Source organism: Sus scrofa, chromosome 15 (genome assembly GCF_054392235.1).
Source record: "Sus scrofa isolate SSC_HxYL_T2T_F1_AM1 chromosome 15, Sscrofa_HxYL_maternal_Yorkshire_Landrace_v2.0, whole genome shotgun sequence".
Taxonomy (NCBI): Eukaryota; Metazoa; Chordata; class Mammalia; order Artiodactyla; family Suidae; genus Sus; species Sus scrofa.
In genome coordinates, this window is record NC_139397.1 from 46,256,351 (window position 1) to 46,283,318 (window position 26,968).

The following is a 26,968-nucleotide window of genomic DNA, read 5'->3' on the forward strand; positions in this document are numbered from 1 at the left end:
GAATGGATAAGCAATGAGATCCTGCTGTACAGCACAGGGAACTATATCTGATCACTTGTGATGGAATATGATGGAGATTAATGTGAAAAAAAGATATATATAAATAACTGTGTCACTTTGCTGTACAGAAAACTGTAAAGCAACTATAATAAAAAATTTTTATTAAAAGGAGACCACACCAAAAATATATACAAAATGAAAAAGCAGAGAATTATGACTCAGATAAAGGAATAAGAAAAAAATAAAGAAAAAACAGCTAAGGGATCTAAAGATTACCAATGAAACCTCCAATGAAAAAGACTTTAGACTAATGATAGTAAAGATGATTCAAGATCTTGGAAATGAACTGGAGGCAAAGACTGATAAACTGCAAGAAACACTGAACAAAGAAATAGAAGATATGAAGGTTAAGCAAGCAGAGATACAAAACACAATTAACTGAAATAAAAAATTCACTAGAAGGAGCCAACAGCAGAACACAGGAAGCAGAAGAACGAATAAGCGAGATGGAAGACAGATGGGTGGAAATGACTGATGCCAAACAGAAAAGAGGAAAAAGATTGAAAAGACATGAAGACAGCTGAAGAGAACTCTAGGACAATGTTAAACTCACCAACATCCATATTACAGGGGTGGCAGAAGGAGAAGAGAGAGAGACAAAAGGCCAGAGAAAATATTTGAACAAATAATAGCTGAAAACTTCCCTTATATAGAAAAGGAATCAGGAGTTCCCATCAAGGTGCAGCAGAAACGAATCCAACTAGAAACCATGAGGTTGCAAGTTTGATCCCTGGTCTCACTCAGTGGGTTGGGCATCTGGTGCTGCTGTGAGCTGTGGCATAGGTTGCAGATGTAGCTCAGATTCTGTGTTGCTGAGGCTGTGGTGTAGGTCGGCAGCTATAGCTCCAATTAGACCCTAGCCTGGGAATCTTCATATGCCACAGGTGTGGCCCTAAAAAGCAAAAGCAAAAGCAAAAAAAAAAAAAGCAAAGAAAGAAAAAAGAAAAAGAATCACTTATTCAAATTTAGGAAGCACAAGAAGTACCGTATAAAATAAACCCAAGGAGGAACACCCCGAGATGCACATGAATCAAACTGACCAAAATTAAAGACAAAGAGAAAATATTGAAAGCAGCTAGGGAAAGGAAACAGTAACATACAAGGGAACCCTGATAAGGTTATTGACAGATTTTTCAGCAGAAATCCTGCAGGCCAGAAGGGAGTGGCACCATATACTCAAAGTGATGAAAGGAAGAAACCTCCAACCAAGATTATTCTACCCAGCAAGGCTCTCCTTCAGATTTGAAGGAGAAATCAAAAGCTTTACAGACAATCAAAAGCTAAGAGAATTCAGCACCACTCAACCAGCTTTACAACAAATACTAAAGGAACTTGTCTAGGTAGAAAGGAAAAGGCTACAGCTAGAAATGAAATTACAAATGACAAGGCCCACAAGTAAAGGCATACATATAGTAAAAGTAGGAAACCATCCATACACAAATATGCTAATAAAACAAGAAATCATGAGAGGAGAAGGGTACAAATGCAGGATACTAGAGATGCATTTGCAATTAAGAGACCAACAATTTAAGGCAATCTTGTATGTGTGTATATATATATATATTCCTATATCAAAACTTCATGGTAGCTGCAAACCAAAACTACAATAGATATACACAAATAAGAAAAAGTAATCCAAACACAATACTAAAGATAGTTATCAAACCATAAGACAAGAAGGGAAGAAAAAAAGACTAACAAAACCAAATACAAAACAATTAGTAAAATGGCAATAAGAACACACATATCAATAATTACCTTAAATGTAAATAGACTAAATGCACTAACCAAAAGACACAGACTGACTAAATGGATGCAAAACCAAGACCCATAAATATTTTGTCTTCAAGAGACCCACTTCAGTTCTAGGGACACATACAAATTGAAAATGAATGGATGGAAGAAAATATTCCATGCAAACAGAAGTCAAAAGAAAGCTGGAGTAGCAATACTCACATATAGACAAAACTGACCTGAAAATAGAGAATATTATAAGAAACAAAGAAGGACATTACATAATGATCAAAGGATCAATCCAAAGAAGACATAACAAATTATAAATACATATGCACCCAACAGAGAATCATCTCAATATATAAGGCAACTGCTCACAACCTTAAAAGGAGAAATTCAATAACACAATAATAGTGGGGGACTTTAACACCCCATTTACAAGAATGGACAGATCACCCAGACAGAAAATCAACAAGGAAACACAGGCCTTAAACACTGCATTAGGCCAGATGGACATAATATTTACAAAACAGTCCATCCAAAAGCAGCAGAATACACATTCTTCTCAAGTGAACATGGAACATTCTTAGGATACATCACATTCTGGGCCACAAATCAAGCTTCAGAAACTTTAAGAAAATTGAAATTACATCAAGCATCTTTTCTGACCACAACATTATACGACTGGAAAACAATAAGAAAAAATTGCAAAAAACACAAACACGTAGAGACTAAACAACATGCCACTAAACAACCAATGGATCACTGAAGAACTCAAAGAGGAAATTTAAAAATATCTAGAAGCAAATGACAACAAAGACACAATAATCCAAGACCTATGGGCTGCAGCAAAAGCAGTTCTAAGATGGAATTTTATAGCAGTACAAGCCTACTTCAGGAAATAAGAAAAACCTCAAATAAACAATCTAACTTTATACCTAAAGCAACTAGAGAAAGAACAGACAAAACTCAAAGTTAACAGAAGGAAAGAAATCATAAAGATCAGAGCAGAAATGAATGAAATAGAAAAGAAGAAAACCAGAGAAAAGATCATTGAAATTAAAGCTGATTCTTTGAAAAGATCAACAAAATTACAAACCCTTAGCCAGACTCATCAAGAAAAAAAGAGAGGTGACTCAAATCAATAAAATAAGAAATGAAAAAGGAGAAGTCAAAACATATATCAGAGAAATGCAAAGGATCATAAGAGACTACTAAATACAACTATATGACAATAAAATGGACAGCCTAGAAGAAATGGACAAATTCTTAGGAAAATACAATCTTCCGAGACTAAACCAAGTTGAAATAGAAAAGATGAATGGACTAATCACATGTACTGAAATTGAAACTGTGATTAAAAAACTTTCAACAGGATTTCTCATCATGGTTCAGTGGTTAATGAATCTGACTAGGAATCAAGAGGTTGTGGGTTCGATCTCTGGCCTTACTCAGTGGGTTAAGGATCTGGCATTGCCATGAGCTGTGGTGTAGGTTGCAGATGTGGCTCAGATCCCACGTTGCTGTAGCTCTGGCATAGGCCAGTGGCTACAGCTCTGATTCAACCCCTAGCCTGGGAACCTTCATATGCCAAGGGTGTGGCCCTAGAAAAGACCAAAAAAAAAAAAAAAAAAAAAAAAACCACTTTCCAACAAACAATCTTTATTGAATGAGGGGCTTCATAGGCAAATTCTATTAAAAATGTAGAGAAGAGCAAACACCTATCTTTCTGAAACTACTCCAAAAAACTGCAGATGAAGAACCACTCCCAAACTCATTAAATGAGGCCACCATCACCCTGAGACCAAAACCAGATAGATAAAAATAAGAAAATTTCAGGCCAATATCACTGATGAACATAAATGTAAACATCCACAACAAAATACTAGCAAACCAAATCCAGCAATATATTAAAAGGACTGTACACCATGATCAAGTGGGATTTATCCCAGGGATGCAAGGATTTTTCAGTATCTGCAAATCGATGTGATAAACCACATTAAAAGACTGAAGAATAAAAACCATACAATCCTCTCGATAGATCCAGAAAAAGCTTTTGACAAAATCCAACATCCATTTCTGATTAAAAAAAGAACAAAAACGGAGTTCCCGTTGTGGCGCAGTGGTTAACGAATCCAACTGGGAACCATGAGGTTGTGGGTTCGGTCCCTGCCCTTGCTCAGTGGGTTAACGATCCAGCATTGCCGTGAGATGTGGTGTAGGTTGCAGACGCGGCTCGGATCCCACATTGCTGTGGCTCTGGTGAAGGCCAGTGGCTACAGCTCCGATTTGACCCCTAGCCTGGGAACCTCCATATGCCAAGGGAGCAGCCCAAAGAAATAGCAAAAAGACAAAGACAAAAAAAAAAAAAAAAAAAAGAACAAAAACAAAAACAAAACAAACAAAACACCACAACAAAACTCCAGGAAGTGGGAAAGGAGGGAACCCACCTCAACATAACAAAGGCCATATATGACAAACCCACAGTAACATCATTCTCAATGGTGAAAAGCTGAAAAAATTCTCACTTAGATAAGGAACAAGACAAGGATGTCTGCTCTTGTCACTACTATTCAACATAGTTTTGGAAGTCTTAGCCACGGCAATCACAGAAGAAAAAGAAATAAAAGGAATCCAAATTGAAAAGGAAGAAGTAAAATTACCACTGTTTGCAGATGATATAATACTGTACCTAGGAAATCCTAAAGACACTACCAAAACACTGTTAGAGCTCATTAATGAATTTGATAAAGTTGCAGGATACGAAATTAACACAAAGCAATCAACTGCATTTCTATATACTAACAATGAAAGATCAAAAAGAGAAATTAGGGAAACCATCCATTTACTATCACATCAAAAAGAATAAAATACCTAGGAATAAACCTACCTAAAAAGACAAAAGACCTATACTCTGAAAACTATAAGATGCTGATGAAAGAGATCAAAGATGACACACACAGATGGAAAGACATACCATGTTCTTGTATTGAAAGAGTCAGTATTGTCAAAATGATTATACTATCCAAGGCAATTTACAGATTAAATTCAATCCTTATCAAACTACCAATGGCATTTTTCATAGAACTAGAACAAAAATATTTTCAAGTTAGTTTGGAAGCACAGAAGACCCAGAATAGCCAAAGCTATCCTGAGAAAGAAAAATGGAGCTGGAGGAATCAGGCTCCCTAACTTCAGACTATACTACAAACTACCTACAGTCATCAAAACAGTAGGGTACTGACACAAAAACAGAAATAGAGATCAGTGGAATAGGATAAAAGCCCAGAATTAAACCCACGCACCTAAAAGCAACTAATCTATGACAAAGGAGGCAAGAATAGAGAATGGAGAAAGGACAGTCCCTTCAACAAGTGGTGCTGGGAAAAGTGGACAGCTACATGGAAAAGAATGAAATTAGAATATTTCCTAACACCATACAAAAAAATAAACTCAAAGTGGATTAAAGATCTACATATAAGACCAGATACCATAAAACTGAGAAGAACACATAGGCCAAACACTCTCTGACATAAACCACAGCAGTATCTTCTCAGATCCACCTCCTAGAACAATGACAATACAAACAAAAATAAACAAATAGGACTTAATTAAACCTATAAGTTTTTGCACAGTAAAGGAAACTCTAAACAAAACGAAAAGACAATCCACAGAATGGGAAAAAATATTTGCAAATGAAGCGACTGTCATGGGATCAATCCCCAAAATATATAAACAAACCCTGCAGCTTAATAGCAAAAAAAAAAAAAAAAAAAAAAAAAAAAAAAAAAAAAAACATAAAAAAAAGGCAGAAGATCTAAACAGACAACTCTCCAAAGAAGACACACAGATGGCCAAGAAACACATGAAAAGATGTTCAACATCACTAATTATTAGAGAAATGCAAATGAAAAACTACAATGAGGTATCACCTTACACCAGCCAGAGTGGCCATCATCAAAAAGTCTACGAACTATAAATGTTAGAGAGGGTTTGGAGAAAAGGGAACCCTCTTCCTACTGTTTGTTGGTAGGAATGTAAATTGGTACAACCAGTATGGAAAACAGTATGGTGATTCCTCAGAAAACTAAAAACAGAATTACAACATGACCCAGCAATCCCACTCCTGGGCATATCCAGAGAAAACCATGACTTGAAAAGAATACAGGTACTCCAATGTTCACTGCAGCACTATATACAATGGCTAAGACATGGAAGCAACCTAAATGTCTGGCAGAGGAGTGGATAAAGATGTGGTACACATATACAATGGAATACTGCTCAGCCATAAAAAGAATGAAGTAATGGCATGTGCAGCAACATGGATGGACCTAGAAATTATCATGCTAAGTGAAGTTTGACAGTGAGACAAAAACATCATATGAACAGAAACTGACTCACCGACTTTCAAAAACTTTCAGTTACTAAAGGAGACAGGTTGGGGGCTGAGGGATGGGTCAGGGGTTTGGAATGGAAATGTTCTAAAATTAGGTTTATTATATAATAAAATTCATTGAGTTAAAAAAATAAATGCTGAGGAGAGTGTGGAGAAAAGGGAGCCCTCTTACACTGTTGGTAGGTATATAAACTGGTGCAATCACAATGGAAAACAGTATGGTGGTTGCTTTAAAAACTAAAAATAGAGCTACCATATGATCCCACTCATGGGTACGTATCAGAAAAAGATGGAAACTCTAATTTGAAAAGATATATGTATCCCAATGTTCATAGTGACACTATTTACAATAGCCAAGACATGGAAGCAACCTAAGTATTTACTGACAGATGAATGGATAAAGAAAATGTGGTATATACATACAATGGAATATTACTCAGCTATAAAAGAGAAGGAAATATTGCCATATGCAGGAATGTATAGCACACAGCAATGAAGAAATATTTACTCAAGAAAATCTATAAAATCTCTGTAAAGACAGTGAGAGTCTTTAGCACATAAGCCATGACCCACCCCCTCTCTCTGCAGCTCAGCTGGACAAAAGCTCCACTCCAGGCTGGTGTGACCAAGAAGATGGGGCTCCTTCCCCTCTCAGCTCCATCACCCGGAGAGCAGGCCTCCACCATCTGCAATTTCTTCCAACTGTTGAAAAGGCTAAATATCTGGTTAATGCATCCAGCAGATGGTAGCTCCTTTCCTATACACAACACATACTCTTAAGGTGGAGATTCTACCCCAGACATGGCAGGCCCTGATCATCCTGTTCCTAGCAGGCTGTACATCTAGAGAAGCAAGCAGAGAAGATCAGAGGCTACTAACTCCACCCATAACTGTTCTCAACAAATACACGTCAGAATTTAACCGGGTAAGACCATAAAGCAATTAATGCACAAGAGAATTGTCAAAAACAATAGAGCAACCAGCCAGTAATTAGTACAGCCTAACAGCTGGGTGCGATATCCAATGAAGCAGACAATAAAGAAATCAGGGTAAGAGACAGTCAAAGATTGCCAGCTAAACCACTGTCATACCCAGGTAAAGGTACACATACCCAAGTTATACTCTCTGAGGAGTGACATCAGAGGCTTCACATTGCAGAGGAAATACACCTTCTCTAAGTTCTCCAGCTAAGTCACCAAACAAGAAAACAATCCAGAGAGACAGCGGTAGGAGAATCTGCAACCAGCGTTGCTATCATGTATTACCTAAAATGCCCAGATATCAACAAAAAAAATCATGAGACAGCAAAAAAAAAAAAATATATATATATATATATATAAATAATTCAAAAATGGGCAAAAGGGGAGAAGTTCCCATCGTGGTTCAGTGGTAACAACCTGACTAGTATCCATGAGGATGTGGGTTCAATCCCTGGCCTCATTCAGTGGGTTAAGGATCTGGTGTTGCTGTGAGCTATAGTGTAGGTCACAAACGTGGCTCAGATCCTGCACTGCTGTGGCTGTGGTGTAAGCCAGCAGCTGTAGCTCCGATTTGACCTATAACCTGGGAACTTCCACAGGTGCGGCCCTAAAAAGACCAAAAAAAAAAAAAAAAAAAAAAAAGGACGATATGACAACTTATCAAACAGTATAAAGAGATAGAAATTATATATATATATATATATATATATAAACCGTGTGTGTGTGTGAGTGTATAGGCCAAATGGAAATGTGGGGGTTGAAAAGTACAGTAAAACAAGAATAAGAAGTTCTCACTGTAGCACAACAGGATTGTCAGTATCTCTACAGAGGCAGGGTCAAGAGTTTGATTCCCAGCTGTCTGGTGCAGTGGGTTAAAGATCCAGCACTACTGCAGCTGTGGCATAGGTCACAACTCTGGCTTGGATTTGATCCCTGGCCTGGGAACTACATATGCTGCAGAGTGGCCAAAAAAGAACAAAAAATCAACAGCAGATCTGAACTTCTTGGCAGAAGAATCAGCGAACTTGAAACATACTGATAAAGATTATACATTCTGAAAAACACAGAAAGAAGTAAAAAGGAAAATGAACAGAGCCTCAGAGAAATGTGGGATATTATTAAGAATATCAACAGACAGATGACAATTGGATATCAAATGAGCAGAATGCCTCACAATTGCTGGGTTGCCAGACCCTAGGTGCATAGCCTGGTCCAGTTCCTTCTGGTGCACATTTCTTGATCCAGGGCTGGGGACTATGAATGGAAAACTACAGACCGGGGTCCAGCAATCTTTTTTTGAAAGCCAGCCCATAAATTTTTGGTGCAGTAAAGAGACATCCACAAAAGAGACTAATAAAAAAATAGTGATGTTTAAAATTTTTAAAAAGAATATCAATAGATATAATGTAATTATCTAAACAGAAAAAATACTCAAGGGAAAAAAATGGCTGAAACATGCCAAATGTGATTTTAAAAATCTACACATCCAAGAAGCTGAAAAATCTCCAATAGGTCAAGCACAAAGACATTAACAAACAATCTTGGTAAAAAAGCTCAAAGACAAAAATTTTGAAAGAAGCAAGAGAAAAACAACTGACAAGTAACTGACTTCTCAGCAAAATAGTGGAGGCCAGAAAGCGGTGGAAAAATATATTCAAAGTTCTAAAGGGGGAAAAAAAACAACCGTTAACCAAGAATGTTATATCCAGCAAAACTATCTTTCAAATATGAAGGCAAAACAAAAAAATTCCCAGAAAAGTAAAATTGCAGAGAATTCACTGAGAACAAATCTGCCTTACGATAAATATTAAAGTCTTTCAGCTGAAAACAAATGACACCAGATAGTAATTTGAACACACACACATGCGCGAACGCATGGGTAGTGATAAAGGTAATCATATAATTATAAAAGACAATGGAAATGAAAACTTATTGTCCTTTCTCACTTTACCTGACTTGAAAAGGTGCCAATATGTATATTATGTATTATTGGATCTATAACATATAGCACTATATATGTTATATATAACATATAGTAACATTTGACAAGACTAGCACAAAGGACATGTGTGTCAGAAAAGTTTTATTGACTAGGATATGGTAAATTGACTAGGATATGGTAACTTGATCCACAGGACAAATGAAGAGAATGAGAAATAGTAAATAAGAACGTAGTAACAAACACTATAAATCTATACTTGCTTTCCTTTTTTTTCTAAGCTTCTTTAGAATATGATAACTATATAAAGTTTACATTACCTTAATTATAAGTTACAACAATGTACTACTGGGTTTGTAACCTAAAAATGTAATATATATAACAATAATAAAATAAAGGAAGAAATAATGTAGCCACATAGGAGTAATATTTCTATATCTAACTGGAATTGTCTGAAGTAATCCTGTAATTTAAAATGTAATGATAAGTCCTGAAGCAAATAACTAAAATATATGGTGAAAAATAATTAAGGGAATTAAAATGTTACACCAGAAAAATTCACTTAATGAAAATAAAGCAATAAATGAGTAGAAGGAAGAGAAAATACATGATATATATAGAAAACAAAGAGTAAATGGCATGAATCCAACTGTAATAATTAAAATATTAATGTCAGTTGGTTTATAGTGTTGTTCAAGTCTTCTATTTTCCTTGCTGATCTTCTGCCTCATTTTTCTACCCATTTTTGAAAGTAGGGCGCTAACATTTCCAGCTATTGTTTCTTTGGGGTTTTTTAACTTTAATTTTTTTTTTTTTTTTTTTGCTTTTTAGGGCCATACCTGCAACATATGGAAGTTCCTGGACTAGGGATTGAACTGGAGCTGCCGATGCATACCTATGCCACAGCTACAGCAATGCCAGATCCAAGCCATGTCTGTGATCTACACCATAGCTTACAGCAATGCTGGATTCTTAACCTACTGAGTGAGTTCAGAGATCAAACCTGCAGCCTCACGGATACTAACTAATCAGGTTCGAAACCCACTTAGCCACAAGGGGAACTCCTCCAACTATTGTTTTTCAATTGTCTATTCCTTTATTCTGTCAAGTTTTGCTCCATTTTGGGATTCTGTTGAGAGGTGCATATATATTTATAATTTTTATATCTTCCCAATGGATGGACCATTTCATGGTTATAAAGTGTCATTCTTTGTCTCTGGTAATAATTTCTGTCTTAAAGTCTATTCTGTTTCACCAGAGTTCTCATTATGGCTCAGTGGTAATGAACCAGAGTAGTATTCATGAAGACGTGGGCTTAATCCCTGGCCCCACTCAGTGGGTTAGGGATCCACTGTTGCCATGATCTGTGGTGTAGGTCGCAGATGCAACTCAGGTCTGCCATTCCTGTGGCTGTGGCATAGGCCAGCTTATGCAGCTCCGATTCGACCCCTAGCCTGGGAACTTCCATATGCTGTGGCACAGTCCCAGAAAAACAAAGTCTATTTTGTTTCATTACAGCATGGCCGCTTCTATCTTTTGTGTCTAAGTAAATTTGCTTATTTATTATTTTATAAACAATGAACATATTTCATGCTAGATCTTGAAGCTTGTTTTCACAGCAGATGCACACAATAATTTACTTAACTTTTCAAAATTCTATATATGATATTCAAAAGACTTTAAGGACTTTGAGATTGAGGGATCAGCCACAATCTTTTTCAGTTGAGGGGTCTATGTTGGGAGCAGGGAAGGGTCCATTTCTTTTACTGAATGAATATAATTTGGTCAGAATGCTTATGGAGTCATGGGATCACTGCTACAGCAGGAGCAGGAATGTGGGCAACACTCCTGCAGTGAAAGCTGGTCTGGAGATGCCAAGAGCCAGCACAAAGGGAACCAGTGAGGCACTCCTCTTTCACTGTTACAGTTTTCCCCACACCACTAAGTACTACACAGCACATGTTTTTGATGGTTTGAAATGGACTCTGTTACTAAAATGGGGAAGAACCTGGGATACCAGATACCCAGGGGATGGGGAAATAACAAGCTTTTTATCTTCCTGTAGTCAAAGGGTACAAGTCAATTCCAAGTGTTTTGGGTCCTCCCACTCATACTCCCCAGGAGGAACTTATAGTTGCTGAAATCCATAAGGTATTGCAATCACCCTCACCTTTTAAGCCAATATTAGGCAAAAACCTTTTGCTTCCATGGACATTGAATAAGTCAGATTTTCTGTCTGTATACTTGCTCCACACCCTTAACTGTAGATCAAAGTGATATTCTTCCACATGGTTCCCAAGGATCCCGGTCCAGCAGCATCCCCGTGGTCTGCCCTGAAGGACTGCCCACCCACCTGTGCCTAGCCTCCCAAGTAAGTTGTCTGCCTCAGGTTCTATCCTCCTGCAGCCAGGAACTCCTAGGAGCCTGTGCTCCATGTTAGCCCTTAGCCTTGTCATAGATATTATTTTCTCATGTCCTAAAAAAACTTGGTTTCTCTAAAGTTTCATCTTCAACACTGTCCCTAAAAATTCTAAAGTTCTCACCTGACACCCCTGAGAGGCACCTGTTCAAGACTACATCTGTGCTCCTCATCTTCCCAGCTGATGCCTGGGACCCTTCAAGTTCTCTGGCCTCAGCAAGAAGAAGGAGCCTCAGAATTGGAAATTTGTTTATTTGACTACACTCATGTCTCCTCCTCTCCACTCCTAGGTGGGGGTTGCAAGGTAGCAATAGCAAAGGTCTAGAATTTTTTCCCCTCAAATTGGAAACCTTGGATGCTAACTGAGAGTTGAATGGTTGTTTATAACAGCTGAACTATAAGACAAAGAAGTGTTGTGCAAATACAAAAGAGACTTGTCAGGATGATAATATCAACTGGCAGTGAAGCTGTCCAACCATGGACTTGTGGCTTTTAAAATCTTCCATTTAGTTATAACTGCATATCAAAAATGTCCCTAAAATAAGACTTTAGAGCCCAAAAATACAGTCATCTAGTTTACTTACCTTCTGATTATACCACCAAAAAATTGCTTCTACTCATGTGTGCTAACAGCAACAAGAGAAGTTGCTGCTAAGAACAAAGCAACTAATTATGTCATTTACTAATTAATTAATGCCCTGACTTTTTAAAAATATGTAAAAAGATGCTACATAGTTTTTACAGAGTTCTTAAAAAAGGAACTACAGAAATTTTCTTTTCTGACACCAACACAGCTATTTGAGGGCATTAATTAGACTAATTTTGAGCACGTGGTATCCATTAACTTATGAATGGACTTGCTACTTGAAGTTCTTTTGTATGTTGGTTATTAGATATGCAGAACTTAACTTCCTAAAGAAACAGTATGGCAATATTGAAAAAGAAAAACAAAATTGAATGACGTATACTATCTGATTTTAAGATTAACTATAAAACTACTGTGTTACTGACATAAGGGCAGACATATATAATAAAACAGGACAGAGTTCAGAAATAGACCCCTATATGTACAGTCAGATTACCGAGAATGCATAACTCAGTAAGGAAGTCTCCACAACAAATGATGCTGAATGAACTGGCTATCAGCAGGGAAAATATTAAAACTTTTGTGTATGATTATACCTCAATCATACATAAAAATTAACTCAAGATGTCTTATAGACCTAAAGGTAAAAGCTAAAGCTATGAAACTCCTAGAGGAAAACACAAGAGGCTGTGATCTGAGGAGGAACAAAGAGGGGAGGGGGCAGAAATAAAAAAATTCTAACTACAAATACAATACCTTTTAAAATCGCACCCCCAGGGAGTTCCCGTCATGGTGCAGTGGTTAGCAAATCTGACTAGGAACCACGAGGTTGTGGGTTCGATCCTTGGCCTCGCTCAGTGGGTTAGGGATCTGGCGTTGCCGTGAGCTGTGGTGTAGTTCGAAGACGCGGCTCAGATCCCACGTTGCTGTGGCTGTAGTGTAGGCCGGTGGCTACAGCTCTGATTAGACCCCTAGCCTGGGAACCTCCATATGCCACGGGTGAGGCCCTAGAAAAGAAGAAAAAAAAAAAAATCGCACGCCCCCAGAATTAAATACCTAGGAATAAACCTGAACAAGGAGGTGAAAGACTTATATGCTGAGAACTATAAAACACTAATCAAGAAAACTAAAGAGGATTTAAAGACATGGAAAGACATTCCATGCTCCTGGATTGAAAGAATTAATACTATTAAGTAATCTCCAGATTCAATGCAATCCCTATCAAATTACCCACAGCATTTTTCACAGAAATACAACAAACAATCCAAAAATTTATATGGAACCATAAAAGATGCAGAATTGCCAAAGCAATCTTGAGGAACAAAAACCAAGCAAAAGGCATAACTCTCCCAAACTTCAGAAAATATTACAAAGCCTCAGTAATCAAGACAGTGTGGTACTGGTACCAAAACAGACATACAGACCAATGGAAGAGAATAGAGAACCCAAAAATAAACCCAGACACCTATGGTCAATTAATCTTCAACAAAGGAGGCATGAATATAAAATGGGAAAAAGTCTCCTCAGCAAGTGATACTGGGAAACCTGGACATGTACATGTAAATCAATGAAACTAGAACACACCATACACACAAATAAACTGAAAATGGCTTAAAAACTTAAACATAAGACAAGACACCATCAAACTCCTAGAAGAGAACATAAGCAAAACATTCTCTGACATCAAGTGTACAAATGTTTTCTTAGGTCAATCTCCCAAAGCCAGTAGTAATAAAAAACAAAAATAAACCAAGCTGCCAATCTTTTGCATAACAAAGCAAACCATAAAAAACCCAAAAAGACAACCTATGAAATGGAGGAAAATAGTTGCAAATGATGCAACCAAGGGCTTAATCTCCAAAATATACAAACAACTCATACAACTCAATAGCAAAAAAACAAACAACCCAATTGAAAAATGGGCAGAAGACCCAAACAGACATTTCTCCAAAGAAGACATAGCGATGGCCAACAGGCACATGAAAAAATACTCAACATCACTAATTATTAGAGAAATGCAAAACAAAACTGCATTGAGGTACCACCTCACACCAGTCAGAATGGCTATGAATAATAAGTCTACAAAAACAAATGCTGAAGAGGGTATGGAGAAAAGGGAACCCTCCTACACTATTGGTGGGAATGTCAACTGGTACAGCCACTATGGAAAACAGTATGGAGGTACCTCAGAAAACTAAATATAGAATTACCATCTGACCCAGGAATCCTACTCCTAGGCATATATCCAGAAAAAGCATTCACTGAAAAAGATACATGCACCCCTATGGTCAGTGCAGCACTATTCACAACAGTCAAGACATGGAAACAACTTAAATGTCCAACAACAGATGAATGGATTAAGAAGATGTGGTACAAACACACAATGGAATACTACCAGCCATAAAAAATAATGCCACATTTGCAGCAACATGGATGGAAGTGGAGACTTTCATACTAAGTGAAGTAAGTCAGAACGAGAAAGACAAATACCATATGATAACACTTATATCTGGAATCTAATATATGGCCCAAATGAACCTATCTACAAAAAAGAAACAAACTCATGGACATGGAGAGCAGACCTGTGGTTGCCAAGAGGGAGGGGGAGGGAGGGAGTTTGGGGTTAGTAGATGCAAACTATTTGCATTTGAAATGGATAGGCAATGAAATTCTGCTACATAGCTCAAGGAACTATATGTGATCACTTGTGATAGAACATGTTGGAGGATAATGTGAAGAAAAGAATGTATATATATGTATAACTGCATTACTGTGCTGTACAGCAGAAATTGATGGAACACTGTAAATCAACTATAATAAAAAATTTAAAAAATACTAACCACATAGAAAGGGATAAAATAGTAAGTTAGATTTCATCAAAATTAAAAATGTTTGCTCTTCAAGGGGCACCATTAAGAAAATGAAAAAGCCAGCCTCAGAAAATACCTACAAGAGTTCCTGTCGTGGCTCAAGAGAAATTAATCTGACTAGCATCCATTGAAGACACAGGTTCGATCCCTGGCCTTGCTCAATGGGTTAAGGATACGGCGTTGCCGTGAGCTGTGGTGTAGGCCTGCAGCTATAGCTCCAATTCAACCCCTAGCCTGGGAACCTCCATATGCCATGGATGAGGCCCTAAAAAAACAAAAAATAAAAAATAAAAAAAAAAATAAAAGCAAAAGAAGAAAATAATAATAAATTCAAATTTGGGAGTTCCTTTGTGGAGCAGTGGATGAAGGATCTGGCATCGTCACTGCTGTGGCTCTGGTGGCTGCCATGGCATAAGTTTGATCCCTGGACCCAGAACTTCCACATGCTGAGGCTATGAGCAAAAAAAAAAAAAATAATTCTAGAAATGCTTATTTGCTTTAATGTTTTTGGGTATTACTTACACATACTTATAATAAGTCAGCATCAGAGTACAAGTTTTCTCCAAATAAACTGTGAAGCTGCTCATGAGAAAAGCCCTATCTGTAGGTGAATTTATCTATCTTCCCCCTCATCTTCCCTACAGGGAGCAGGGTGAGAAAGCCCATCTCCAAAGTCAGCCCAAGCTGGGTTCAAATCCCGGCCCCACCAGTTCTATATTGGGTGCATGCCTCAACTTCCTCTCCTGTATCGTGCCTGCCGGCACCCGTGGTCTCACACAGTCCTCTCCCACACTGAACCTAGGCTGGCCCCAAGTGTGCAATGGAATGTGGTGGGAGTGGTAATGCAGGACTTCCAAGGCTAGGTAACAAGGATCCACTCAACTTCCACCTTAGTCTTTGGAAGTCTGGGTCTAGGGTAAGCTATCTGCCATGTAAGGGATCTGACCTCCCCGAGACCACTATGGAATGAGGAGGCCCCAGGGAGCCGCGTGTGAAAAGACTGCCATGGAGAGATGGAGGGGGAGGGGAAGAAGAAAGGGAGGAGAAGAGGGAAAGAGAGAGGGGGCTCAGGAAACCCCTAGCTGTTTCTGCTATCCCAGATAAGCAAGTGAAGAAGTATCTTCTCAGGTGAAACCATCCCTGGCCACTACCTGACTGCAACCCACTGGAAGACCCCAAGGAAGGGGGGCCCATCTGAGACAAGCCATTCCACAGAATCACGACAAATGAGTCCCAGGTATCACGAGAGTCTTCTCTAAGTAGCAGCCTCCTTTACCTTCTCTTCTCACGGAAATACAATCAAGTTACGCCAGGTATGCACAGGTTACGGGCCCACTCAAATGCTCTTAACACTTGCACTATTCTCACTATGTTCCTCACTGGAGATCTGCCCTCAGAGCTAGAGAGAGATTAGGGTTACAGATTTTCAGATTTGGCAGGAACTCTAGATTCCGTTACTTAGTAGAGGCCACAGGTAAATGAGGTCAGCTCTGAATGATTTTAGGAAAGCTCAGAGACAAAATACAAGGTTTGGTTTTACCCTCTTTCACTCCATGGCTACTCATGGGTGGTTAGCATCACTAAGTGTCCATCCACTACATACCTCCCAATGGACAGGACATGTGCCCCGCCCTGAAGAGCCAGGATCTTAGGGGAACACAGACAAGGGAACAAGCCATCATCCAACAGGTTTCACGGGCAAGAGGGGGCTGAGGAGAGGCACCAAGAAGACATGGCGGGAGATGAAGCTGACCCCATCTGTCAGGGTCTGGAGGGTTCACAGAAGCAGGAGAATGGACCACAATCCCAAAGGGCTGCAGGGGTAAATGACATGCATCTGTCTCATCCCTGGGTGTGGGGTGCATGCACCTAGATATATGCCCGGGAATGGCAGGAGAGGCCAGGAGAAAATGTGCACAGTGCACAGGTAGGGAGCATATGCCCTCCGGAAACGTAAAGTACAGAAGGCTTGGGACTAGGAGGTGGAATGCCTGGATCCCAGTTTTCACTCTCATGAGACAATTCACTCACCTTCCAAGCATCTTAACAGCGTGACTACACTACTAGGCTGGGCTCCTCTCAGGAAGGAGACTATGAAATCTGAAAAGGATTTTTTTATTGTGGTAAATTATATATAACATAAAATTTACCATTTTAACCTTACTTTTTTTTTTTTTTTTTTGCTTTTTAGGGCCACACCTGCAGCATATGGAAGTTCTCAGGCTAGAGGTCCAAATGGAGCTGCAACTGCTGGCCTACACCACAGCCATAGCAATACAGGATCTGAGCTGCATCTGCAACCTACACCATAGCTCATGGCAATGCCAGATCCTTAACCTCCTGAGAGAGGTCAAGGATTGAACCCACATCCTCATGGACACTGGTAGGGTTCGTAACTGCTGAGCCACAATGGGGACACCCTCATTTTAACTATTTTTTAAGCACACAGTTCCATGGTGTTAAATACATTCACCTTGCTATGAAAACATCACCATCATCTCCACAACTATTTCCTCTTCCAAAACAAAAACTCTGTGCCCATTAAACACTAACTCCCCACTGCCCCTTCTTACAGTCCCTGCAACCATTCTATCTATGAATTTGACTGCTGTGGGTACCTCATATGGCTGGAGTCACACAAGCAGTGTCCTTTTGTGACTGGCTTATTTCACTTAGCATAATGTCCTCAAGGCTCACCCATGTTGTAGCACGTGTCAGAATTTCCTCCCTTTTAAGACTAAATAATAGTCCTTTGAATGTATATACCATAATTTGTTTATCCATTCATCTGTCAATGGATATTTGGGTTGTTTTCACATTTTCTCTATTGTGAACAATGAGAATGGGTCTTCATATATCTAAGTCATGGGTCTTCATATATCTAAGTCCCTGCTTTCATTTCTTCTGGAGGTACACTCAGAAGTGGAACTGCTGGGTCATATGATAATTCTACATTTAATTTGTTTTTTGTTTTTTTTTTTTTTTTGCTTTTCAGGGCCGCACCCCTGTGTTGCTGTGGCTGCGGCACAGGCTGGCAGCTGTAGCTCCTATTTGACCCCTAGCCTGGGAACCTCCATATGCCACGGGTCTGCAGGATCCCAGCTGCATCTGCAACCTACACCACAGCTTATGGCAACACCAGAGCCCTGAACTCACTGAGCGAGGCCAGGGATTGAACCTGCATCCTCATGGATACCAGTGGGATTCATTTCCACTGCACCATGAAGGGAACCCCTATATTTAATTTACTTGAAGAATCTCCATACTGTTTTTTTTATAGTAGCTGCACCATTTTACATTCCCACCAACACTGCACAAGGATTCCAATTTCTCCACATCTTTACCAATGACTGCTATTTTTTGCTTTTTTTTTTTTTTTAACAATGCTATTCTGGAGTTCCCTTCGTGGCGCAGTGGTTAACGAATCCGACTAGGAACCATGAGGTTGCGGGTTCGGTCCCTGCCCTTGCTCAGTGGGTTAACGATCCCGCATTGCCGTGAGCTGTGGTGTAGGTTGCAGATGCGGCTGGGATCCTGCGTTGCTGTGGCTCTGGCGTAGGCCGGGGGCTACAGCTCCGATTCAACCCCTAGCCTGGGAGCCTCCATATGCCACAGGAGCGGCCCAAAGAAATAGCAAAAAGACAAAAAATAAATAAATAAAAAAACAAAAAAACAATGCTATTCTTTTAATGGGTGCTAGGCCTAGGAAGAACCAGTCTTTTAAAGAGCCTATATGGGGAGTTCCCGTCATGGCTCAGCAGTTAACCCAACTAGCAACCATGAGGACGCGGGTTCGATCCCTGGCCTTGCTCAGTGGGTTAAGGGTCCGGCGTTGCCATGAGCTGTCATGTAGGTTGAAGATGTGGCTTGGATCTGGCATTGCTGTGGCTGTAGCGTAGGCTAGCGGCTACAGCTCCGATTCAACACCTAGCCTGGGAACCTCCATATGCCGTGGGTGCAGCCCTAGAAAGACCAAAAAAAAAAAAAAAAAGATAAAAAGCCTATATAGAGGTACTCATCTATGCAATTCTCCAAAGCTTCCAGCAAATCCACACATATGACTTTCCTGAGGTTGTCTCCACAATGTCTATCTGAGGACGGGACATCACCTTACCCCAGCTAAGAGGTTCCCTGCCGTCCTAGCCTACCCACCAGCACAGGAATTCTAATGTTGCAACTGGCTTTCCACAATATGTTCACGCCCTATGACTACCTTGTTTCTCTCATCTAAGCTCTGCTTCATTTGGGCTCTAACACTAAACACACTATCAATGACCCGTGGGGCCAGGGGCCCCCTGTCCTCTTCCCAAAGTGCAGAGTCCTTCAAGCCACCCCAGGAGTGAGGCAGTTCAACTGGAACCTGAGTTGTGGAAGGTGTTCCTAGCCTATGTATTCCATTCATTGGGAAGGTCCTTTCAAGAGTGAGTGAAAGCTGGTCAGAGGAAGCTGCACTCCAATCCCCCCCAGTAGGAGGGCTGTGACCAGAACTGGGCTCTGTTGAAGCTGAGACTGGAAAGAAATGCTGGTGCGTGGCAATGGGTAAAAGTTGAAACTTTCAGTGAGACAGAGCTTTATTTTTTCTCTAGATGATTAAAAGAGCAAATTTATTAAGTTTCTAAATTGTCAAATAATGTAATTATCTTCCCTTTTTGGATAAAGGTGTTTTTTATTGAGGTATAATTGACTTACAATGTGTTAGTTTCTGCTGTACAGCAAAGTGATTCAATTTTATGTGTGTATATACATTTAAAAAAATATATCCTTTTCTCTTAAGGCTTATCATAGCATATTAAATATAGCTCCCTGTTACACAATGAGACAGAGCTTTTTCCAGTGTAAGAAATGACCAGGTCTCCCTTAGTGCAAGAACTTGGCTCCTCAGTCTCTAGCCACCATCTCTTTCTTCCTATCTCCTCCATTTTAGTCATTTCATAAGGGCCAACTCCGCTGCCTGTTAGCAGAGGTAGAAAAAGGTTTCAGGGGGAATAGATTCTAAAATCTCCTCAATACCTAGAATAGTGCCTGGCACATAATAAGACTTCCACGCATATTTGTTGAACAAATCAAAACTTAATTTATCAAAACAAGACTATACATCTCGACCAGTAGATCATGAGCAATGCCAGCCAGCTTGAATTAGTACTGGTGGTAGATAACTGGGGAAGTGTGAAATTAGTAAATACCACATTTTCACTTAATAATTTAAGGGCACAGCATGCAGGTATAAATAAAAGCATCAATAGTGAGGGTTTTTTTTTCCAAGTTGCTTTTTTTTTAAGTTTCTTATTCATTAATTTCCTTGAACACAGAAAACTAAGCTGAGCTGAAATAACACATGTAGTTTTACTCAATAATTACTGTTTTCTGTTAATTCAAGTCTATATTCAGGTTTTCTTAGATTTTTACCTAATGTCTTATGGCCATCTGTCCTCAGGCTCCTCCTGGCTGTGACAGTCTCTCAGACTTTATGACCCTGACAGAAGAACTGGTCAGGTATTTTGCAGGCTGCTCCTGAATTCAGGTTTGTGTGATGTTTTTCTCATAGTTACACCGGGGTCATGGGTTCGGGGATCCTGTGCCCATCCTATCAAGGGCACATGGGTTGTTTATTTTTGAGTCACAGGAAACTTTTCACCCACCCATGAAGCCCACTTTTTGGTCCCTGAAAAGTGCTGCTGCCAGATGTCTGTTACCTGAGAAATACACATGCATCCTGGGGAAACCACACGTGGTTTTATTAAAATTATATGTACAGACTGCAATGTTTTCACTTCAAAGGGCACTCGAGAAAGTTTTAGCTGAATTCTGTAATCTTAACTATGAAATGAGTTGACTTATTCTCAAACCCATGACCTGGCAGTCTCCTCCTTTCCAGAGAGCTCCTAACACTATTCTTGTAAAACACAAGAAACAATCACAAGACTCTCTTAGTCCTTCTGGACATGTTAATTATCAGTTTCAAAGCATGCCACATCTTGCTTTCAGTGAACAGTCTCAGGCCTTAGTACAGAGGGGCACTGGCAAAGAACTCTGCTACCTACATCATTCACTTTCAGTTTGCTAAGGAGTGGTGTTTGCTGGCTACCTACTGAAGGAATACTGTGTTGGCCCATTTTTGGTTTTAATCTGCCATGCATGTTCTTCTCACTGAAGATCACTTGTAGTCAGACGGGTCATATCTACACCAGAGATGGCTCAATCAAGGACCACAGGAATAGAACCCACGGGAAAGCACAGGCCTCTGGCTAAACCCCGAGAGTGAGCGCCTCCTTGGCCAGCAGGTCCCATCTCAGCCTGCCTAGGGCACAGCTCTTCTGCATTGGAGTGGCCACTGCAGGGAGCGAGGAGTCAGCAGGTCCTGCCCTCCAAGTGCACCCCAGGCCGGGGCACAGCAAAGGCGGGAGGTCCATCGCTCCTTCTGGGCAAGCACTGGGTTCCCACCATTCCGGGGACACTATATAGGAAGCTTTCCCTAACAGCGGGTGGGTGCGGGTGATAGGGACGCCTGGGCGCCAACAAGAGGACAAGTCGGTGGGTAGCACGGCTGCAAAAGGATTAAGTCTGGGAGAGAGAAAAGAAGTCAACTGGAGAAGCCCAATAAAACTGAACAAGGCCTCTCTAGCCGCTGGGAAGAGAAAAAAAACGGTGGCGGCGACACAACTATCCTCTCTCAGGGCACAACGGGTGATCCCCGGGCAGCTTCCGGAGCTGCAGGAGGACGAGGTGCTGCCGCGGCGGCGAGGTTTCTGGCGCGCAGGGCCGCGTCGGTGCGTGCGCTTCGGGTGGGCGAGGTGCCTTCCATCAGCGCAGCTCGCCCCTCCGAGGTGTCCCGCCCCGTCTCCGGATCCCGCTCGGGCGACGACCCGAACACCTCCCAATTTACGGCCGCTTGCCTCCCCACGCCGTGCGGCTGCTTCCTCCACGCCCCCCCCCCCAACCCCGAGCAGGGCCGCGGCCCGCCCTACCTCGCCGCTTGGCGCGCACGATGCCCTTCTTCTGCAGCACGAACGTGGACCCGTTCACCAAGCTCGACACCACGGCCACGCCCAGGCCGAGCGATACGGCGGCGGGGCTAGGGCTGCGCGCCCCCTCCCCGGCCGCCGCCGCTGCCGCCGCTGCAGTCCCCATTCTGCCGGCGCCCGCCTCCGCGCCTGCGCCTGCGCGCTCGCCCGCCGGGCTGAAGGCGGGGGCGGGCTCCGCCGACCGTAGCTGTGCGGGTGTTGGGGGACCCGGGGCTGCGCAGGGGCGGGGTGGAGCCTGGGCTTCCAGCCTCTGAGAGGCAGAGGGTGGATCCTGGGCTCCCCGAGGAGGGAAAGCCTGGAGAGGAGGGCCCTGAGGTTGAGGAGCGTGTGCAGGGAGGTGGTGAGGAAAGGGGTGAGAAGGTAGGTGGGTGGGTGCAGAAACAGAGTTCCCAGATTTGGCAAGTCCAAATACAGGACAACCAGTAAAGTTTGCATCTCGGGTAATAATTTTTAGTAGGTGTCCCCTGCTCTATTTGGGACTGGAAGAGAGCCGGCAAGACGCAGCCCTCCCTGGGATCAAGAACCCCCACAAAGCTGCTTGAAGGCAGTTGAGTGGGATGGGGGTGGGTGAGGGGAGGTGGGGGGTGTAGATGGCTGGGGAGGCGGAGGGACAGGGAGGAGGGGGGACAAGGAGGGGAAGGGTGGCGGGGCGCGTAGCTGGCAGCCACCCCTGGGGGATGAAACCTAGACGAGTCAGGTGTCCTGGGACTCAAATGGATCACTGAATGAAGTGAACTCATCTACCGCTGCACTGGAGCAGTGACCTTGTGATCATACCATCTCATTTACTAATTTATTTTTAATAAAATCTATCAAAATTACAAGAAAAGAGAAAATATTTTTATATTACTCAGTTTCACTACCCTAGCCTAATAGTTATTATTTTAAGTGTCTTCCCACATAAAGTACAACTCTAACTTCAACATACAAGGTATCCTTTTTATTTAATATGTCATAATCAGTTTTTACTTTGCTACATAAAGATAATTTTAATGATAAGTTCCCATAAAGTTAATTACCATAATTTGTCTCACTGCTCAGCTGTTGTTGGTTGTTAGGTTGCTACATTTCTTTTTCTATTATAGATGATGACATAATGAACATCTTCATAAACTTTAAAAACACTGAAGAGTATAGGAGTTCCCTGGTGGCCTAGTGGGTTAAGAATCCAGCATTGTCACCATCGTGGCCCTGGTTACTGCTGTGGCTGGGGTTTATTCCCTGGCGCAGCACCTCTGCATGCTGCAGGCCTGCCCCCAAAAAACAAAAATGATAATACTAGGGTATAAACCTACGCCTATATACAACACTATTAGTTTGTGAAGCAATGTAAAATCATATACTATTTCTGTATGAAAATTTCTGTGCTGAATGAATCTAGTCCATTTCTTTTTCTTTTATTGTTGTTGTGGTGGTAACATATACATAACATAAAACTTGCCATTTTAACTATTTTTAAATGTACACTCAGTGGCTTTACTTACATTGATAACATTGTGCAACCTTCACCACTCTATTTCCAAAACTTTTTCATCACTCCAAACAGGAACACTATAACCATAAAGCAGTCATCTCCCATTTCTCATTCTGCCTGGTCACTGCTAATCTCTAATCTGCTTTCTGTCTCTATGAATTTACCTATTCTAGAATTTCATATAAATGGAATTGTACAATATTTGTCATTCCATGACTGGCTCATTTCACTTAGTATAATGGTTTCAAGTTTCATCCATGTTGTGGCATGTGACAGAACATCTCTCCTGGAGTTCCCACTGTGGCTCAGTGGGTTGAGAACCCAACATAATGTCCATGAGGATGTGGGTTCAATCCCTGGCCTTGCTAGTGGGTTAAGGATCCAGCGTTTGCCTCAAGCTTTGATGTAGGTCACAGATGCAGCTCTGATTCAGTCCCTAGCCCTGGAACTTCCGTATGCCACAGGCGAGGCCTTAAAGGGGGTGGGGGGAGAGCATCATTCCTTTATATGGCTGAGTAATATTCTATTGTATGCAAATGCAATAGACACTTTGTGCAAGGTTTCACTTTCCTCAGTTTCGGTCACCTGAAGTCAACCATGTTAAATAGAAAATCCAGAAATAAGCAATTCATATCACGCTGTCCTGCCTGAGGTGTGAATCATCCCTTTGCCCACTGTATCCATCCATTTAGTCCCTTAGTAGCATCTCAGTTATCACATTGACTACTGAGTATCACAGTGCTTGTGTTCATGTGACCCTTATTTTACTTAATAACCACCCAAAAGCACAAAAAGTGGTGATGCTGGCAATTTGGATATGCCAAGGAGAAGCTGTAAAGTGCTTCATTTGAGTGAAAAGGTGAAATTTGTCAATAAGCAAAGGAAAGAAAAACATCGTATTCTGAGGTCAATAAGGTCTTCAGTTAGAATGAATCTTCTCTCCATGAAACTGTAAAGAAGGAAAAAGAAATCTGTGCTAGTTTTGCTGTTATACCTTAAACGGCAAAAGTTATGACCACAGCGCACGATAAATGCTTAGTTTAGGTGAAAGAGGCATCAAATTTGTATATTTTGAGAGAGAGGCTACATTCACATAACTTTATTATAGTAAATTGTTACAATTGTTCTGTTTTACCATTGTTGGTGTTAATCTCTTACTGTGCCTAATTTACAAATAAAACAGTGCCATAGGTATGTATATATGTACATATGCATAGAAAAAAACATAAAATATAGGGTTCAGTACTCCCTGATATTTCAGGCCTCCACAGGGGTTCTTGGAATGTATTGCCTGCAGCTAAAAGGAGACTACTGTACAGCATTTTGTTTATTCACCTCTTGATGAACACTTGGGTTGTTTCCACCTTTTGGCTGTTGTCAATGATGTTACAATGACCACTGGAGTGAAAAGTATCTAATTGAGTCTCTGACTTAAATTCTTTAGGGTATATGCTTAAGAGTGGAATTCCTAAGTCATACAGAAACTTCTATGTTTAGCTTTTTGAGAAACTGCCAAAATTTCCCATAGCCACTGCATCATTTTTTTCCCCACCATTTTCCAATTTCACTCCATTCTCACCGATTCTTGTTTTTGGGTTTTTTCTTTTTTTTTTGTTTTTTGTTTTTTTGTTTTTTGTTTTTTGCTTTTTGCTTCTTAGGGGCATTTGGAAGTTCCCAGGCTAGGGGTTGAATTGGAGCTACAGCTGCCAGCTTACACCATAGCCAGCAATACAAGACCCAAGCCGCGTCTGCGACATACACCAAAGCTCATGGCAACGCCATATCCTTAACCCACTGAGCGAGGCCAGGGATCAAAACTTCATCCTCATGGATGCTAGTCAGATTCATTTCTGCTGAGCCATGACAGGAATTCCCCATTGCTTTCTTAAAATTGCCATGATAGTAGGTATGAAGTGGTTGCTTATTCTTTTTAAATATACTTCTGAACATCAATGATGTTTTTGAAATAAGTAATAACTTCTATCATAAACCTCAGCAGAAGAAGAAAGTAAAAACAGCAGCAACAGCATTGCCAATATAATTATAATTTTTTACTTTTCTAATAATACTAATTTAAAAACAGACTAAAGTGCTTTTTGCAAAAAGAGACATGTTCAGTTTTTTTTAACTCAAATTTAGTAAATGCCAAAGAATGTAAAACATCACCCCAAATATCATTATGCTAAAGTAATTACTGTTACATTGGACATTCCTATTGTGGCTCAGGGGGTTAAGAATCCAGATAATATCCATGAGGGTGTAGGTTCAATCCCTGGCCTCACTCAGTGGGTTAAAGGATGCAGCACGTTGCTCAGATCTGGCGTTGCTGTGGCTGTGGTATAGGCCTGCAGCTGCTGTTCTGATTCAACCCCTAGCCTGGGAACTTCCATATGCCGTGGGTGTGCCCCCCAAAAAGACAAAAACAAAAAACTATTGTTAGCATTAACACCATTCCAGGAGTTCCTGCTGTGGTGCAGAGGGTTAAGAATCTGAATATAGTGGTTCAGGTTGCTGTGGAGGCAAGGGTTTGATTCCTGGACAGCACAGTGGGTCAAAATATCCAGCACTGCCACAACTGCAACGTGGGCCTCGGATTCAGCACCTGGCCTGGTAAATTCTGTATGCTGCCTGTACAGCAAAAACAAACAAACAAAAAACCCCTCCTCCATTCCAGACATAAAAGGGTAGTCATTTTATCAAAGAGAAAGGCACACACGATACTTTTCAAAAGGCAGAACTATATATTACTTGGATTTAACATTTAAAAAGCTAAAGCGAAACTAAAGAAACTACCAAAGCTGAGATAAATTCTATTTTTCAAGTGATGTTAGTTCCTAAAAGATGCTGCTAAAATTAAAATAAGTAAAAAAACAAAATTAAGAAGTGGGAGTTGGAGTTCCCGTTGTGGCGCAGTGGTTAACGAATCCGACTAGGAACCATGTGGTTGCGGGTTCAATCCCTGGCCTTGCTCAGTGGGTTGAGGATCCGGCGTTGCCATGACCTGTGGTATAGGTCACAGACACTGCTCGGATCCCGAGTTGCTGTGGCTGTGGCATAGGCTAGCAGCTACAACTCCAATTCAACCCCTACCCTGGGAACCTCCATATGCTGCAGATGTGATCCTAAAAAGACAAAAGACAAAAGACAAAAAAAAAAAAAAAAAAAGAAAGAAAAGAAAAGAAAAAAGAAGTGGGAGTTATTATATATTACCTTAAGTATACGTAAAAGGGGGGTCACTATTCATATCGACCTTTTACCAAGTTTTCCCATTCATCTTTGATTCAGCAGAAATTCTTCAGGGAGTATATATGAAAAATAAGTAATCATAGATGCTATAATCTGAGCTCTTTTTTTTTGGCCACAGATCGAACCCAGGCAGTAGCGGTGCAATCACCATATCCTATCCACTAGACTACCACTCCCCTCTTTGAGCTTTTTTATTTTATGTTGTAGAATGTTTGCCTGAACTACAAAATGGAGAAGTTTAC

The 26,968-nt window shown here is 40.7% G+C and overlaps 1 protein-coding gene across 1 annotated transcript in view; it reads right to left on the reverse strand.

Moving 5' to 3' along the window:
- The window catches only part of NIPA1 (NIPA magnesium transporter 1), a 51,210-nt gene extending 29,071 nt beyond the window's left edge, over positions 1-22,139 (reverse strand). The window contains exon 1 of the mRNA XM_021075606.2: positions 21,950-22,139. Coding sequence (XP_020931265.1) covers positions 21,950-22,112 — 163 coding nt within the window. The 5' untranslated portion in view covers positions 22,113-22,139. The remainder of the gene's footprint in view (positions 1-21,949) is intronic.
- Between the last annotated feature and the right edge of the window lie 4,829 nt (positions 22,140-26,968).